The sequence below is a fragment of the Peromyscus leucopus genome, chromosome 18, assembly GCF_004664715.2.
Source record: "Peromyscus leucopus breed LL Stock chromosome 18, UCI_PerLeu_2.1, whole genome shotgun sequence".
In the NCBI taxonomy this organism is placed as follows: Eukaryota; Metazoa; Chordata; class Mammalia; order Rodentia; family Cricetidae; genus Peromyscus; species Peromyscus leucopus.
In genome coordinates, this window is record NC_051078.1 from 47,320,668 (window position 1) to 47,335,911 (window position 15,244).

A 15,244-nucleotide genomic window follows, 5' to 3' on the forward strand; every position below is an offset into this window, starting at 1 on the left:
CAGTCTCTGGGAACCCAGGTGAGCCCTGCTGAGTTGATTCAGTGGGCCGTGTTCTCCTGGTGTCCTCCATCCCCTCTGACTCCTACGGTCTTTCCCTCTCCTCTTCTATGGGGTTCCTGGAGCTCCAAGGAGAGGGCTCTGATGGAGACCTCCAATTTAGACTCTCCCTCCACATAATATCTGGCTGTGGGTCTCTGCATCTGCTCCCATCTGCTGCCTCTGCACATCTCCATTTTCAATATGTAAAGGGTAAGGCAGTTTGCCAGAGAGAAGATCTGTAGTCATAGCTACTTGGGAAGTGGAAGCAGGCAGATCTCAAGTTCAAGGCTAGGTGAGGCTATATGACAAGATCTGGTCTCAAAATGAAAAAATTTTTTAAGGGAGTGGGGATACAGTTTAATGATAAAGAATTTACCTAGCATGGGCAAGCCCCTAGATTCAATTCCTGTTCACACACACACACACACACACACACACACACACACACACACACACACGTTATAGAAGTTGGAATGCAGATTCAATACAGGTTCTAGGTTCCCCCAAGTCCTCATATACTTGACCTCCACACTGCATGCACCTCACACAGTAAGAGGGGCTGCTAAGCCTCCAACAATGCCTGGAAGCTGCCAATCTTCCTCCTCCTCTTCTCTTTCTCACCCTCTTTTTTTTTTTTTCCTGTCCTCTCAGCACAGATTGGGTGTAGGTAATTGGGAACAGATAAACAAATTCAAGGGATTCCCACCAGAAACACCAGTCACATCTGCCCCTGCCCCATTACGTGTGTTTGTCTTCCAGGCCTGGAATCCTGCTGTCTCCTGTGCCCAGCCCTTTAGAGCCAGCCAGGCCCTGTTCCCCAAGTGCATATCTCCCTCTGCTATAGATCTCTAGGCCAGGGACCCCAAGTGCATACCTCCCCCTCTCCAGCTCTCCAGGCCCCAGTGTCGAACCCCCCTCCAGCTCTCCAGGGCGGGGACCCCCAGTGTATACCTCCCCCTGCACACAGCAGATTCTGCAAGGGTGTTTCCTGTGGATTTGCTGATGTGCTCTGTTAGCTTATGTTTTACTCTTAAAAAAAAAAAATCCCAACCAAAGGCATGGGGTGGGGAAGGTGGGGAAGTGAAGACATGAAGTATCCACAGAGTGAGACCCATTTAAACTTCCGTGTCTTTCATAAATAGATGTGAGTAAGCCAGCTCCTGGCTGTTGGAGGAAAACAAAAACTGAGATCTGTGTGACCTTGGTGCCTTCACCATCCCTCCAGAGGCTGAGGCTGTGGTGAAGGGGGCTCGCTCCTGTTTTCTCTGAAGGGCTCAGGAGCATGGCAAATAAGCCACCCCGGTTGTGCTGTATTTGTGGGAGAGGTGATCGGTAATGGTGTCCAGAAGGGCTGGAGGTGAGCTTTCAGCAGGGTCACTCCTGGCAACCAGTCTGCACAGTGCTTACTTCCCATTAGCAAACAGTCTCCGCCACTTTGAATGGCAGAGGGATCCAGTGGGCTGATTAGGGCCACTCTGTATTCACTCCTACCCAAAGTCTCTGTAAGTTCAAACCATCAAGATGGCGACTATGCTGAGAAGGACCTTTGAGACAAGACCAGACACACTCCAGTGACTTCAGTGTTCAGAAACGGGGCTCTAGAGAGCATGGGGTACATGACACAGTAGACCATGACTGATGAAAAGAAAGTAGAACCGAAGGAAAATGCCTAGATGGGAAATACAAAGGGACAACAAAATAGGGTCAGGACCTATGAGCGTAAGGGACAGTGGAGTATAGCCTTTCCAACTTGTTCTTCGTGTGGAAGGGAGGGATGTGGGAAGGTATTGGTAGGCTGAAAGGAGGAACGGCGCTGGTGGGTCTGTGGAAGAGTCACAGCCACGGCAGAACCCAATAATAGTTTTTAGAGCTTTAATGGAGGGAAAGGGGGGTCAGGCCTGGTGGAGGGAACAGAGCAGGGACAGAGAGCGAGCGTGGGGGTGCACGTCCGGCTTTAAGGCTGGGACGCAGTCACCTGCTGATGATGTAAGGCGCCAGACAAGACCCCGAGCCGCGCATGTACAGAATCCTAACATAGGCAAAACTCACATGGAAAATAAGTGGAAAACAAAGTGAATGTCGGTCCCAAGGGACCCCTACCCCAGGGCTCTTCCTGCCACTCAGAGCTTGTTGTATAATAAGATTCTCCCTCCTATCCTCAAACCCTGTATTTCCACAGATAAGCAGTGACTCAGTAGTAACAGGTAGACTCATTAAATCACACCAGAAGTTAAGATCTACCCTCATAACAAATTGTTCACACACAAGATTTTAAGCAGACAGTGGTGATGCCTTAGGTTGAGTGGCCCTGATGGATGCTCCACCTCCTCTCACCCCCTCTCCTGGGAGGTTTGTATTCATCCCCATCATGGTGATTAGAGCTGAAGGACAGACACAAACAAGTAAAGGGTGGTGGGGAGACTGGGAAAGAGGGCCAGAGGCAGAGGAGGGACCCCCAGAATCTGTGACAACCTCTATCACGACAACAACTTAGGAAAAATGAAAAGACTCTTCTGATATGTATATGCCCACAATGTCAGCTAGTTAGGAGAAGGTTACCACAGGGAGATAAAACCATAGTCAAAACATGGGACAGCCTGGCCTAGGTCACAGATGCCACACACTGTACTGATAACTCTGAGATGGCCATGACACAGAAAGTTAAAGGAGTTTGTTTTTGGTGACCCTGAAAGTCCCATCCATCCTTTGAAATGTGCCCAGCTCACGGGTGTTTAAGCAGGCACTTCCAGAAGGTTAAGTAAGTGTGGCCCAAAGATGATCAAGAGGGACTCTAGAGTCAGGCCACCTGGACTGTCAACTGGGTCCCCCACTTCCTCATCAGATGAAAATCACTTATTCCCATCATCCTCTATTCTATGAGATGGTGCTCAGGACAGCACTTACTCTATGAGATCCTAATGAGGCTCAAAATGGGACAATCCATATAAAGTACTCAGCACTGACCATGCACAGTACCTGCGTATAAATAAGGGCACCTGTTGTAATCAGTAAGAATCTTGAATGAGTGACATACTCGAAGCCAGTAGATTTCTCATCGTTGGGGAAAGCTGCCAACAGGCTCCGGTGACTCACTGGTGTCTGGGGTCAATGTCAGGCTACATGTGTTCAGCTCCGGTGCTCCTATTGCTTATTGGAAAAGAGTTTTAGCGTAGCATTGGAAATGTGTCCTCTTGGCTCTGTGTTGTTGCACTTGGGAGCATCTAGAAGCAGTAGTTAAGTGCTTCAGGAGTAGCTAAGCTGCTTTGTAGTGTCGCTTCACGTGGCCAGGCAGAGGGGCAAGTGATGGGTCACATGTGGTCATGTAGGTCACACAGGTAAAGCACTGACTTCAGCTCTACAGTGAAGGTGCACAGGAGAAATGATTTGTGCTGTGTGTATTTTGAGGGTGCTTTGTGCTGAGGCAGTTGCTGTAGGAGATGGGACCCTAGTGTCCAACAATAAGGTGTGGTCAGAATGGCACCCAATTTATCATGTCAGCCTGCTCTCAGAGTACATCTGTACTGTTAACTGATGGGGACAAGCACACTCCGCATGGCTCAGAAAGCCAGGAACCATCCCAGAAGCTAGACAGATCCACACGAGCTCCTCTAGTCTGTAGTAGAGTCCTTAGACAGCGCAAAAGTTTGAAGGAACTGATTCCCCCACAGAGTTCTCAGCAACAGTGGCCTTCCTAAGTCCTTCCCTGATCAACCTTGGCAGTCTCTTCTCATTCCTCACTTCTGATGCATCTGACCTTTTGGTTGAGCATTCCATGCTTGTTGAGTGTTGAGTAATAGAAAAGGGCGAGCTCTGTGGCTGGGCACATCTGTATTTAATTTCTATTGTTGTATGACCTCTGATAAGTTCCTCAACTCTCCTGAGTCTTGTCTCTTTCTGTATCCAATGGAAATACTACCTTTAGTTTTGAGGAGCAGATATTGTATCTATAAGTATGTGTCTTGCTCACTGTTGTAGTTCACCATCCAGCACAGTGTCTGGCATGTGTGAGTAGACCATCAGGAGATATTTACTGAACGCACAGAGGTTCAGGTACTGTGGGTCCTGTAGAGGAGGTAGTTATGGACTAGATAGTCTTTTCTCTCTATCACTGACCCTTCTTCTCAGTTACACTGGCCAGGCCAGGGAAGATTGTTCAGAAATACCAAAAGTTGGTTTTATAATTTTGTCATTACCCACCATGACCAGAAGAGGTGGCAATTAGCATTCTTTACCTATATTTTGCTTAAAGTAGGTGGGACTTGAAGAGGCACTTAGAGCTCATCTCAGAGAAACATTCCTTCATGCCCTCGAGGACAGCTATTTCTGATTAACCGTCTTAGTGCTTACACACTTAAGAGTTTTTCTCATACCTGTTCTACCTGAGTATCCATCATGCCTGGGCATAGGCGTGGTGAGCTGGTGGGCCAGGTCCAGTAACACCTATTTCCAGTAGGATCTTCCCTAGCTTTTTCCATTCGATAGTCACAACCTTGCTGGCTTGTTGTAGATGGCAGAGCTGGAGGAAGCTCTGATTATTTGAGCAGCTACCTAAAGAACATGTTGAAGTCATACCGGGGTTTCCTGACATCTGTGCTGTACAAATATATTGCAGAAACAGAGCAGACCTTGCTGAATGCTCAAACCACAGTAATGCCTCCTGCCCCTCCCAGTGCCTTCTGGGAACAGAACTGCTGTCTGCAGGTCTGGTGTACAGAGGGGAGGTCTGTTGGCTTAATGGTGGTTCAGTTCCTAGACCTCTCCCAGCATCCCTCAGCTCTTCGAGCAAACAAAATCCCAATTAGGAGAAAAAATCAAATGCTATAGACAGCTCCTGAGACGCTGCCAGCTGTTCTGCCCTCACAAACGACCCGACCCGAAAGCTCAATGTTCTGAGAACCGTTGGAGGGCACGGTATTTTTCTGGGCACTGCTTCAAAGGGGCTGTGGTTGAAGACCAGGCTGCTATTCTGGTGGCCACTTGTGTGGGATAAAGTTTCCCATGGGCCCATGGGGAGGGGCTAGAGCCCAGGAGGGAGGGTGAGGGTGGTCCAAGGCCCCCTTGCCAAGTGTGAACCAATGGCAAAGAGCAAGTGGGCAGGCAGTCTTGAACCCTGAGTGCCTCTGAGCTTGGCAGAAGTCAGTGTACACCCTTGACCTTGTGTCTTCTCTGTCCACAGCACAGATGACCAACCAAACACCCAAGGCAAACCCACTTTAGGAGGCTAAGGGGTTTGAGTTGGGGGGGGGTATGGGAAGGTGCAGGGCTGTATTAAATCCTAACTTTGAACTCCAGCAATGGGATGCAAACTGGAAGGAGTTCATTGTGGAGCTGGTACAAAGAAGGGCATGTAAGACCCAAACTAGTTTTTTTTGGGTTTCTTGAGACTTTTTGGGAGGGGGGGTTCTCCCCTGGGAGCACATGTTCTAAGGATGCCTTCCCATGAGGACTCGACACTCACCTGGGAAATCAGTCCCACGACAGGCTGTGTTTTTTGTTACTCTGTAGGCTAGGATCTCTAGTCTATAGGTATTTACCTTTACTTCCTGGTCTCTAGCCTATAGGACCTTAGGTCCGTTCCTTTGTGGCTCTAGGGACTTCTCAGATGGCAAGTGGAGCAGGATGCCCCCTCTAGCCTGTGGTTCTCTTCTGTACCTCCTCCTTCCCTCTTCTTGTCTCATAAGACAGAAAGAAGGTTCCTGAAGGTGGGAGCCATGTCCACCTACTAAATGCCAGATCTCTAAGGCATGCTGTTGGGTCATTAGTGCTTTATAGTCTTCTGAATAAATCCTGACCAATGAACAGATCAATCTCAAGTGCTTGTCATAGGTGGAGGGAGAGAAAGAGACGAGGAGGGGAGGGGGCAAAAAGAGGAACACAAACAGTGAATAAGCAGGAAAAGCAGATGGGATGTGGCCAGAGGGGGCAGCTGAACTCAGGGCGCCTACCTGCCAAGGCTGCTGCAAGGGAATCAGCAGTGGCGCGGGCCTAGAAGACTTTCAGTGGGAGCTTCCTTTAGGTTCCTCAGCCGGAGTTCCTCATCTCCCTGGGTCTGGGTGCAGCCCTTTCATAGAGACAGCAGGTTGACTGAGGCCTCCTGTATCAGCATCCCCTGACTCACTTCTCCTGGAGTGTGAATCTTCCCTGTTTGAGACCAGGGTCTCTTCTTGGGTTCTCAGCTCACATTTCACCTACCTCCTTCTTGTCTAAGTAGCCCTGAGGAACTGGGACTCCTGATCTACCCCAGGAGGCTCAACAGGAAAACAATCCCTTTTCTGGGTTTTTCTGTTACCTTGCATTCCCTCTCCCTGCCTCATTCATTCATTCATTCATTCATTCATTCATTCATTCATTCAGCAAACATTTTGGGGAACCTGCTGCATTGTAGGCTTGGTGCCAAGTGCTGACACTTCCCGTTGTCCCTGTCATCTGGTTGCTAGAGATGCTGTTGAGTCCCCAAAGAACTGATCATGTAAGAACAACTCCCCAGAAGGAAAAAGGGAATTGGAATAGAAGAGAGTGTATGGGAGCAGCTTTGCCTGTGGAAACCGGGAGGCTTTAGCATTTCAATTAAGGAGACCAACATGGAGGTCGATGCCCAAGTGGCCCCTTATAGTGCCTTGCAGGCTTACACCACAGAAATACCATGGACCTTCTCAAGGTCTTTGCTCCCAGCTCAGTCACCTTTACATCCAGGAACCAGCCAACCCTAGGACTTTTGCCCTGTCCTTGGCCAAATGGTGCATATTTGTCTCCTGAATTGCCAGTGGCCCAGGAAACAATTAAAGGGTGACTGCCTTTAAAAGCAATTGGATTAGAAATTAAATGCATTAATCCCAAATCTGAGATGATGCCTGGGGGCCAAGGAACCCTGCCATTGGCCTCTCAGAGCTTCCCACTGAGGTCATCATTGTGGAAAGGAAAACAGGAGCGTTTTAGAAGTTTTGTTTTCTGTTCCTTTTGGGTGACCTCCAAGTTTCAGGCACCCTGACCTCCTGGCCCTGTACTCTCTGGCCTTCCTTCCATGGCCCCTTTATTTCCTGCACAAATGGTGTCACCAGGGGCTGTTTCTTGGTTTCTGGCTCAAGCAGATGTACACAGTGCATACAAGGTGGGACCCTGAACAAATCCTCCCTTCCTTCCTGTAGAGGCCCAAGGATTGAGGACTGAGCATCCCCATGCCAGGCTTGCCCAGGGACCCCAGAGCACAAAGGAGGTACCAGCCACAAAGTACCAAACCTGGGAGCTCTGGAGTGAGGAGGTTTTAATGGCATTCCCTGAGAAGGAATTGGGCTGAAATGATTTGCAGCTTTCCAGATTTTCAGCAAGTGTGTGGATTGGGTTTATTTTTAGCCACAGGCATTCATTTCTTGCCAAAAAAACCTGCTTAAATAAAACCAAGATTAATATTTTTACTTGACGGAAAGAGTTAGTCAGGACAGGCTTTGAACTGGAGCCTGCTTATCTTGATGGGGAGTGCATTTATAATGTCTGGCCTTGGCTTGACATCAACAAAAAGGGCCTTTGAAACTGACAAGGAAGAGCCCTGGGGAACCAGGAGAGGATGCAGGAAGTGCCTGTTTGGGGGAGGGGTGGGGGAGGGGTGTCTTCCTGGAAAGTGGGAAGAGGGCCCTGGCTTTACTAGGGGCCAGCTGTAGTTCTGCCTTATTCCCAGCCAGTTCCTCCCCCTCCCCACTCCTCCTAACGTCTGGTCCAAATTTCTGCTTCCTCTAATTTCAGATGCTCCAAACAAGGTGTCTTCTGCAGGACGGATCCAGAACAGATGTTTCTGATGCCCCTCCCCCAAGACAGACTCCACTCCCTTGTGCAGTAGGGGCTCTGGCCCTGGGTCCTGCCTCTGTGTTTGCCATACTTGCCAATTTTTATGTGTTTCTCCTGCCTCTGGACTTGGAGATCCCAGGGGCCTCTCGGTATCCCCGAGTGGGGCACAGGCCTCAGTATGGTGAATGGATGGAGGTTTATCTGACTTACCAACTGAGAATTACCCTTTTGATGTCTCAAAAGCTAAGAAAGACTTGGTTATCTTCCACAGCTTACAAAAGAGAGTCACTTATCAATTTTTTTAAAAGTCATCTTCTTGTCGTATGGCACTGAATATGTGAAAATCACATTGAACTTTGTGTCTGTAGCCCGAATGCTCTGAGTAGAGCACTTGGTCAAACAAAGCACTCACCTTGGGAGCCTACACTCTACTGGGGAAGTAGAGTTAATTGACAGGCAGGTGGCCTGAGGGTGGCAGGTGTCAGATAGGGCACCAAGAGGAGCCTGGAGGAGGGGTGTGCAGGGAGGCATTGGAGACCGGCACCCCGACCAGGGTGGAACAAATAGGTGATGAAGGGGGTTATCAGGAGTGAAGCAAGGGTGTCCAGGCTTAGCAAGTGTACAAGTACAGACTCTGGGGTGTGTGTTTCGAGTGGCCAGTTTAGGACTTGAGTAAGCTGTCATTCCCTGAGATGGAGAAGCCCCCCAGAGGCCTGGTTATGGGCGTGTCCTATTACCAGGAGCTCAGTGTTGGACTAAGTTGTACCTCACACAGCTTAGTACAATTCCAGGTGTGAGTGCTTTGGTAAGAGGGCCGAGAGTCCTGGAAGTTCTGGATTAGGAATTCTAGGTAGGTGTCACTCACACACGGGCTGTGTAGAAAAGAGGCTGACTAAGTAAGAACACACTGTCGACTGGACTGAGCCTCTTGAAGGTTATGGGTAATTCTGACAAGCTGGCTTTCAAGAGACGGGACGAGAACCAAGGGGCCTGTGAGGGAAAGCACCTGTGAGGTTGGTAATCATAACCCACTGTTTTTGTGCTGGGATGGGAAGTGGCCACAGTGACGGTGCCTCCCGTGATCTCAGGCTACTACCACTGACTTGCTAGAGATCTTCTTGGTCTGACTTTATGGCTTGAGCCTCTTCAGAGGGATTTTTAGAGTTTGGGGTCATGGCCCCCACAAGGCTGAGGGCTACAGAGACCCAGGGGCTTCTAAGGCTCTTTCATCTTTATTTCTGCTGCCTTGTCCTCAAATGTGGATACATCTATGGTCCCCAAAGGGACAACAGGTTCCTGAGAAGGACCTTGAAAAGGATGGGGGGGGGGGTCCTGTGTGTTCTCAGGGGAAGGCTTCTGGTTTCCTCTGAAGAGCCAGAAAGTCTATGAGTCTATAAGTGCTGTCCAGCCCCCTGCCTCCAAATCACCCGCTCAGCTCCACAGTTAGAAAGTGCTTTATGCATACACATTGTCCTGTGCTGGGCAAGCACTGTAAACTAAATAAATGATTTACCATGATCTGTTCATGGTGATTATTTATAGATTCTTGTTGCTAATAAGAGAGGGAAAGGGGAAGGGAGGGAGGGAGGGAGAGAGACAGAATGGGAAGGGTAGCCTCAAGGTTGGGTAAGTTGATGAAGATTGTTGGGGGACATATCAGGCACCCCTTTCTAGTCCCATTAGAGCTGACAATGGGTGTGGAGTACAGTTATGAACTATTCTGCAAAGAGTCAATGACAATCTTCTTTCTTGGGGTACCCTCTGTTTTCCTCCACACCGGGATGCAAAACTGCTCAGTAGGTACCAATAACAGGTACAGCAATTCCCATCTGATGGAGTCACCCCCGTGGGAGCGCAGTGGAGTGCGCACAGTCTGGGCACATAGGGCTTAGTCTGTTGATGGCAGTTTCTGTCAATATATTCTAGCTCTCCACTGCACATGCAGGTGCAATGCAAAGAGATGCAGGAACTGGTGGAGTTGGTAGGCAGCTGGCTGAGCAAAGGATCTCTGCTCTGCCCTTCTTGGACAGGTTTACACAGAGTCCTGTCTGCCCTGAAGTTTCTACATTTCCAGAGCCAGCCATGTGGCTCCTAGGAGAGAATAGATGGACTGGTGTAGCTTTTGATGGGAACCTGAGATAGGTGATCTCCATTAACTTGGGGCCTTTGTTCCCCAGATTAGCCACACCATCAGCCCACTGCTTAAGCTTTTCCAGCTTGCCAGTAGGAAAATCTGTCCATTCAGTCAGGGAGAGAAAGGTCTCGCTTTGATTGATAGTGGTTGGATTGGTGGAGGAGGGTGGAAGATTGTAGAGAGAGATGTGGGCCAGCTCCAGGGTGTCTTGTCCTCTGAATATGCTGATTAATAGCAGATGTGTGATTCCTAGAGATCCACCAGTGATGTGCGTGCCATGAAACTGTTCTTGTTTAAAGTTGGGGGTGGGCCACGGGGCGGGAGAAAAGTAACAACCTCCTCTGCTTGGAAGTGCTGTACTCTGCCTGACTTGATTTTGCAAACACTGACCAATCTACCCAAAAGCTATGTGCTTTCCAGCCTGCTTTTCCAGGCCGCTGATACACTCGAGAACTCCACACTTATTTGCGGGTCTGTGAGCCAGTTCCCAAGCACCTGCAGCCTGCTCTTTTCCTTTCTGTGGTCTGTAGATTGAAACCAGGGCATTCTGGGCAAACCTTTCCCCAGCCAGCCTCTAGGCAGTGTCTTCTTAGGAACTTTAAGTTAAACTACTATTAACTCCTTAATTAATCTCTTCCTGTCCCTTTTAATCTCCATGGCCTCAGAAGCAGAGAACTCAGAGGGCCTAGAGAGCCTCAGAGGCTAAGTCAGGCTGGCTGGGCCTCCTCCCTCTGGCTTCTGGCAGCACTTATGTCCCTTGGCGATTTTTTTCTCTGGTGCTGAACTCCACCTTGTCTCCCTGCTAGACTGCAGTCTGTGGAAATAGGAAATAGGCCCTGTATTTCTTGCTGTCACCCCTACCAAGCATTCATGCTTCCAGACACCAGCCTAGGCCATGCCCAGGCTGGCTCAGCTGCTGGAGGACATTGGGTGAATAGTGTGTGGCCACTCTCTAGCAGGAATAAAGAGAACCTGTGTCCAGCCTGGTCCATCTCAAAGCTGCCATTTGAAAGTGGAGGGAGAGGCTAGATGTGATGTCAGCTCCAAGTTTTGAAGCAGTTTTCTGTTGCTGTTGAAGTCTTGGACACACCCCAGCCCTCTTGTTCCCCATGGCCCCGGCCTGGGCCAGTGACTGCCTCCGGGGAAAACCTTACTGCCAAACAGGAAAGCACAGACTAACACGCATCCAAGTTTCACAGGACAAACTAAAGCAAATGAAGTTATAATAATTCACAAGCCAAATAGGTGGATTTGGGGCTGGCAAGCAATTTGACTTGGAAGGGCTGTACATCTATTTGGAAGCACAGGATGTTGTTTAATTTTAGTTTAGCTTCGAGAGGTTTTGTTTCTGCAGAGAAAACATTGGTGTGGCCCCCGTCTCTGCTTCTGCCTCCCTCTCTCTGGACCACAGAGTCCACCTTGTTTGGCAGGCCCCACTAGACCTAGGGGCTATCTGTAGTGACAAGACGAGACACTGATGGTGGAGATGCTGCAGCCTGAAGGCCTCATGCACATTAGTTCTGGTCACCTCAAGTGTGCTCCCTACCATTCTCTGTGATTTTTACAAGGTATTTTGATGAGTTTCCCTTCACTTTCATCCCAGCCAGGAGTCTCTCCTCTACCCTAATCCTAGCTGACAGGGCTTTAGGGTGGACAACTATCAAGTGAGGTTCTGGTAGCTGGCACAGTGCTAGTGAGATAAGATGCATGGTGCTTGGGGTAGATCACACACTGCTCTTGGTTGTTCTTGTTCCTCGCAGCAACTTTCAGATGGCTGCTACCATCACTCCCACCTTATGCATTAGGAAACTAAGGCCAGAGAGGTTTAGTAAATTCCCTGTGGTCACACGGCACCAGTGCTGGGATTTGACTCCACACTGGGAGCCTGCCAAGCCCAGGTCTTTATGGCATTCTTCCACTAGTTATAAGTGTGTCACTTGTAATCAATGTGAGTGGCACTGGGACAAGAAAGCCAGAGAGATCTTTAGGGCAAAGAGCTGTAGTGGGGCCACATAGTAACGGTAGGATTTGAACTCTGTTGTAACTCTCTGAGCATAAAAACTCAGTGTGTTTTCTCTAAACTGTCCCCAGATGAAAATGTTCCAAGCTCAGGCCATTTCAGGGTAAGAAAAGATTTGGCTGATCTTTTGTGCAGAAGCTTCCAGAAGTACCCAGCTTTATAGGGCAGGCTTGCTTAAGACATTTTATGTCTAAATCAAGGTCAGCTCTTTGCAAGTCAGGAAGGGCTAGATGCTGCTATTTAAAGGAATTTCTCTTGCCGTCTCCCCTTAGACAAAACCTTACTCTGCAGTTTACCTTCTGGGTAAATGAAGCTGGTGAATATGAACTCGATTCAGCTCCTCGAGAATGAGAATCAGTTGTTAAGTCCAGGTGGATCTGCTTGCTGCCCAGCGGCTGGGCTGTTTCAGTGTGGCCCTGGGGTTAGGGTAGATGAAAGAGTCTCTGGGGCCTCTGGGAAGATGGCCTGCTGCCTGCTGCTGCTGGTCTAGCAAAGTCAGACACAAGACATGAAGGGAGGGCCTTGTCCATGTCTGGCTTGTAGAGCAGACCTGGAAAGAGCCGTTCCTCCCCTCTAAACGAACGGCCTCAGCCTCTGGAGCTGGCTTTGCCTGTGGGCTTTGTGTTGCCAGGACAGTGAAAAGGTCTAGAGGGGGTCATTGATTCATTCAAGTTCTGATTTCGTGTCTAACCGCAAAAGTGTGATCTAGGTCCAGTAAGCAAGAAAGCCTAGAGGGATGGGGACTCGTCCTCATGAAGATTTTTTAAGCAAAAAGATGAGTCAGAGTATAGAAACATTAGGGGGAAGAGTAAGGAATCCAGCAAAATGAAAATGTGTGTGTGTGAGAGAGGGGGGGGGGGAGACCCTTTTACATGTGTAAAGGGTGTTCAATTCCACAATCATTTTTGGAATATTTACTCAAAAAGTGGGTTGGAATGAGTTGTGTGTTTGCTCCATGTCTAACGGAAGGAACTTGAGTTTGGAATGTCGAGAGCTTCTTAGAGCCGAAGCGTTTGGTTCACAGCCCAAATGACAGTAAAAATGCCTCCAGTATGCAGCACCCTAGCCGTAGAGCTTCAGGGGCCGCACCGTCCCCCTGCAGCGGCTCCCACCTTTCACTAGTTCTTAGAATCAGGTGGTCTTCCCCACATACACACAGAGAGACCTACTTTCCGCAGGTCCACTTTCCCCCTTTCCATACCTGGTGGTTGATTGCTCTGCTGGGCTGGCTGTAAAAACTCCTGAAGACTGCTTTGGAGGGGAAACAGAAGGAAAAGTCTCTTAACCAATCCCTATTCATTGATGAGCAAAGTCTCACCAAGGAGTGCCAGACCCTAGAAGACTGGAGACAGCCTACACCGACTGGGAGGAAGCTGTGAAAGAATGACTGATGCTACTGTGTAGAGCAGGTGTGCACGGACAGTGCATTTGTAGCCTTCCTTCCATTTTTGATGCCCAGGATGATGATTCTAATGGCATTTATCTAAAGAAGGTACATCGAAGGCAAGGACGTGTTTCACCTGCTCTATCGCACTAGTTCAGAGGATCTAGACTATTGTGAAGCTTGTTTGGGGGATGGGAAGCCAGAATCCAAGTTTCCTACTTGTCTTGGGTCACAATATCCATGAACAGTGGCTCTGGGATGGGGACTACTCATCAGGCCCCCTCAGACCTAGACTTGGTTGCAATTCCTTGCTTAGTGCTGGGCACAGTGGGCCAATCAGAATGCTGACTTGGGGTGCCGAGGGAGCTGGAGTTCATCATAACCCTGTGCATGTGCCAGGACATGAAGAACTCCTGATGAGACAGCAGACCAGGAAGAGATGCCCCTTCCAGGTGTGGTTCAGGCCTTCCTAACCCCTTCCCTCTCTGTCTTGCTCTCTCTCCAGTGATTCGAGCCAAAGTGGTGGGAAAGAAGCTGGTGAAGGAGGGGCCCTTTGGCACGCTGGTCTACACCATTAAGCAGATGAAGGTGGGTGACGTCATCACTGGCCCCAGGAGGGATCTTGAGGGTTTGCCAGAAGAGTCATGGCCAAGGGAAGCCGAGTAGTTGGAACTGGAATGTGTGTTTGCTCAGTGTAGAAGCCCCAGCCCATCCTAGGGAGCTGCTGAAGCAGCAGAAAGAGAGGGTGGCTGCTTGCTCCAAAGCCAGTGCAGGCAGACTCATTCATAGGTCTTTGTTGGGAGACCGAACCTTGGAACCAGATGGCAGATAGATAGCTTTGTTACTTGATGACTATGAGACCTCAGTACAGTTGCTGCTCTTCTGTAGCCTGTCTGACACCTCTAAGATCATCATCTTGGACCACATGGTCCCTAAGCGCCCTTGTGAGCTGAGCTGTGTTGTACCCACAGGGCCACTGCTGTCACGCTGAATAAGTGCTGAGCACAGGGACCCCTCTGTTTCCCAGCTCTAGTTGTCTGCCTGCCTAAATATTCATTAGGAATATTTGCTAAGCACATTCACACCATCAGACCATTCACCAAGCCCATGAAGGTTCCTAAGCATGGCAGGGTAGTCAGTCTTAAGGAAAACACAGAGAACCCATGTCCTGGTCCTGTTGCTACTTCTAAAGAGCTCATTGACCTTGGCCTTGTGCTTTTCCAGGCCATAGGGTTACCATCAGTTGGTAGTGTGAGGTTGGGCCTGGCATCATTGGTCAAGCATCCTAAATGGTAGAGTCTTTTCTAAGCAGGAACTGGTGGAAGCATGTTCTTACATTTACCTTGGTGGCACTAAGGATTGGGGCTTCAGCTTGAATAACTCAGCTGTTCCTCACACATGCACACCCCACTGTGCTTAAATATGCACCTCACTATCTGCAGATCTCTGTGTTTGCAGCCTGTGAGCCCATGAGGCAGTTTCTGCCTAAGGATTATAGTTATATGGAGCGAGAAGAGACATTCACTGACTAGTCACAAGTTCAAGGTGGGATGTGCTGGGATCCATGTGAACTGCCTGACTTGTACACATTGCTGGTCTTTGCACCCTTGGACATTAGGGGTGGGGGTCTGACATTCAATAGGCAAATCTGGGAGAATGCTTCCCATCTAATGAAGAGATGAAGGTGAGGCCCAAAGGTCTGAAAAATCCTCAGAGAAGAAGAGTGTTAAGGCCCAGGTTGGACTTGACTTGGGGGTGAGGGGTGACTCACCCCTGGGTGGAGCCCCGCTATCCCAGAGGCTGACCTTCAGGCCCCTTTATTCCCTCCCGAGGCCTGTGGCTAGATGCACTCACTCCGTGGAACCTGCTGCTCTGGCTTCAATTGTGG

General features: G+C 49.3%; 2 protein-coding genes across 3 annotated transcripts in view; one reads left to right on the top strand and one right to left on the bottom strand.

Moving 5' to 3' along the window:
• Syn3 (synapsin III) overlaps window positions 1-15,244 on the bottom strand; it is a 439,566-nt gene that overhangs the window by 254,246 nt on the left and 170,076 nt on the right. The gene's annotated exons all lie outside the window — the stretch shown is intronic.
• Window positions 1-15,244, top strand: part of Timp3 (TIMP metallopeptidase inhibitor 3) — a 48,590-nt gene that overhangs the window by 23,734 nt on the left and 9,612 nt on the right. Inside the window, exon 2 of the mRNA XM_028883661.2 lies at window positions 13,862-13,944. Within this exon, the coding sequence (XP_028739494.1) occupies window positions 13,862-13,944 (83 nt within the window). The remainder of the gene's footprint in view (window positions 1-13,861; window positions 13,945-15,244) is intronic.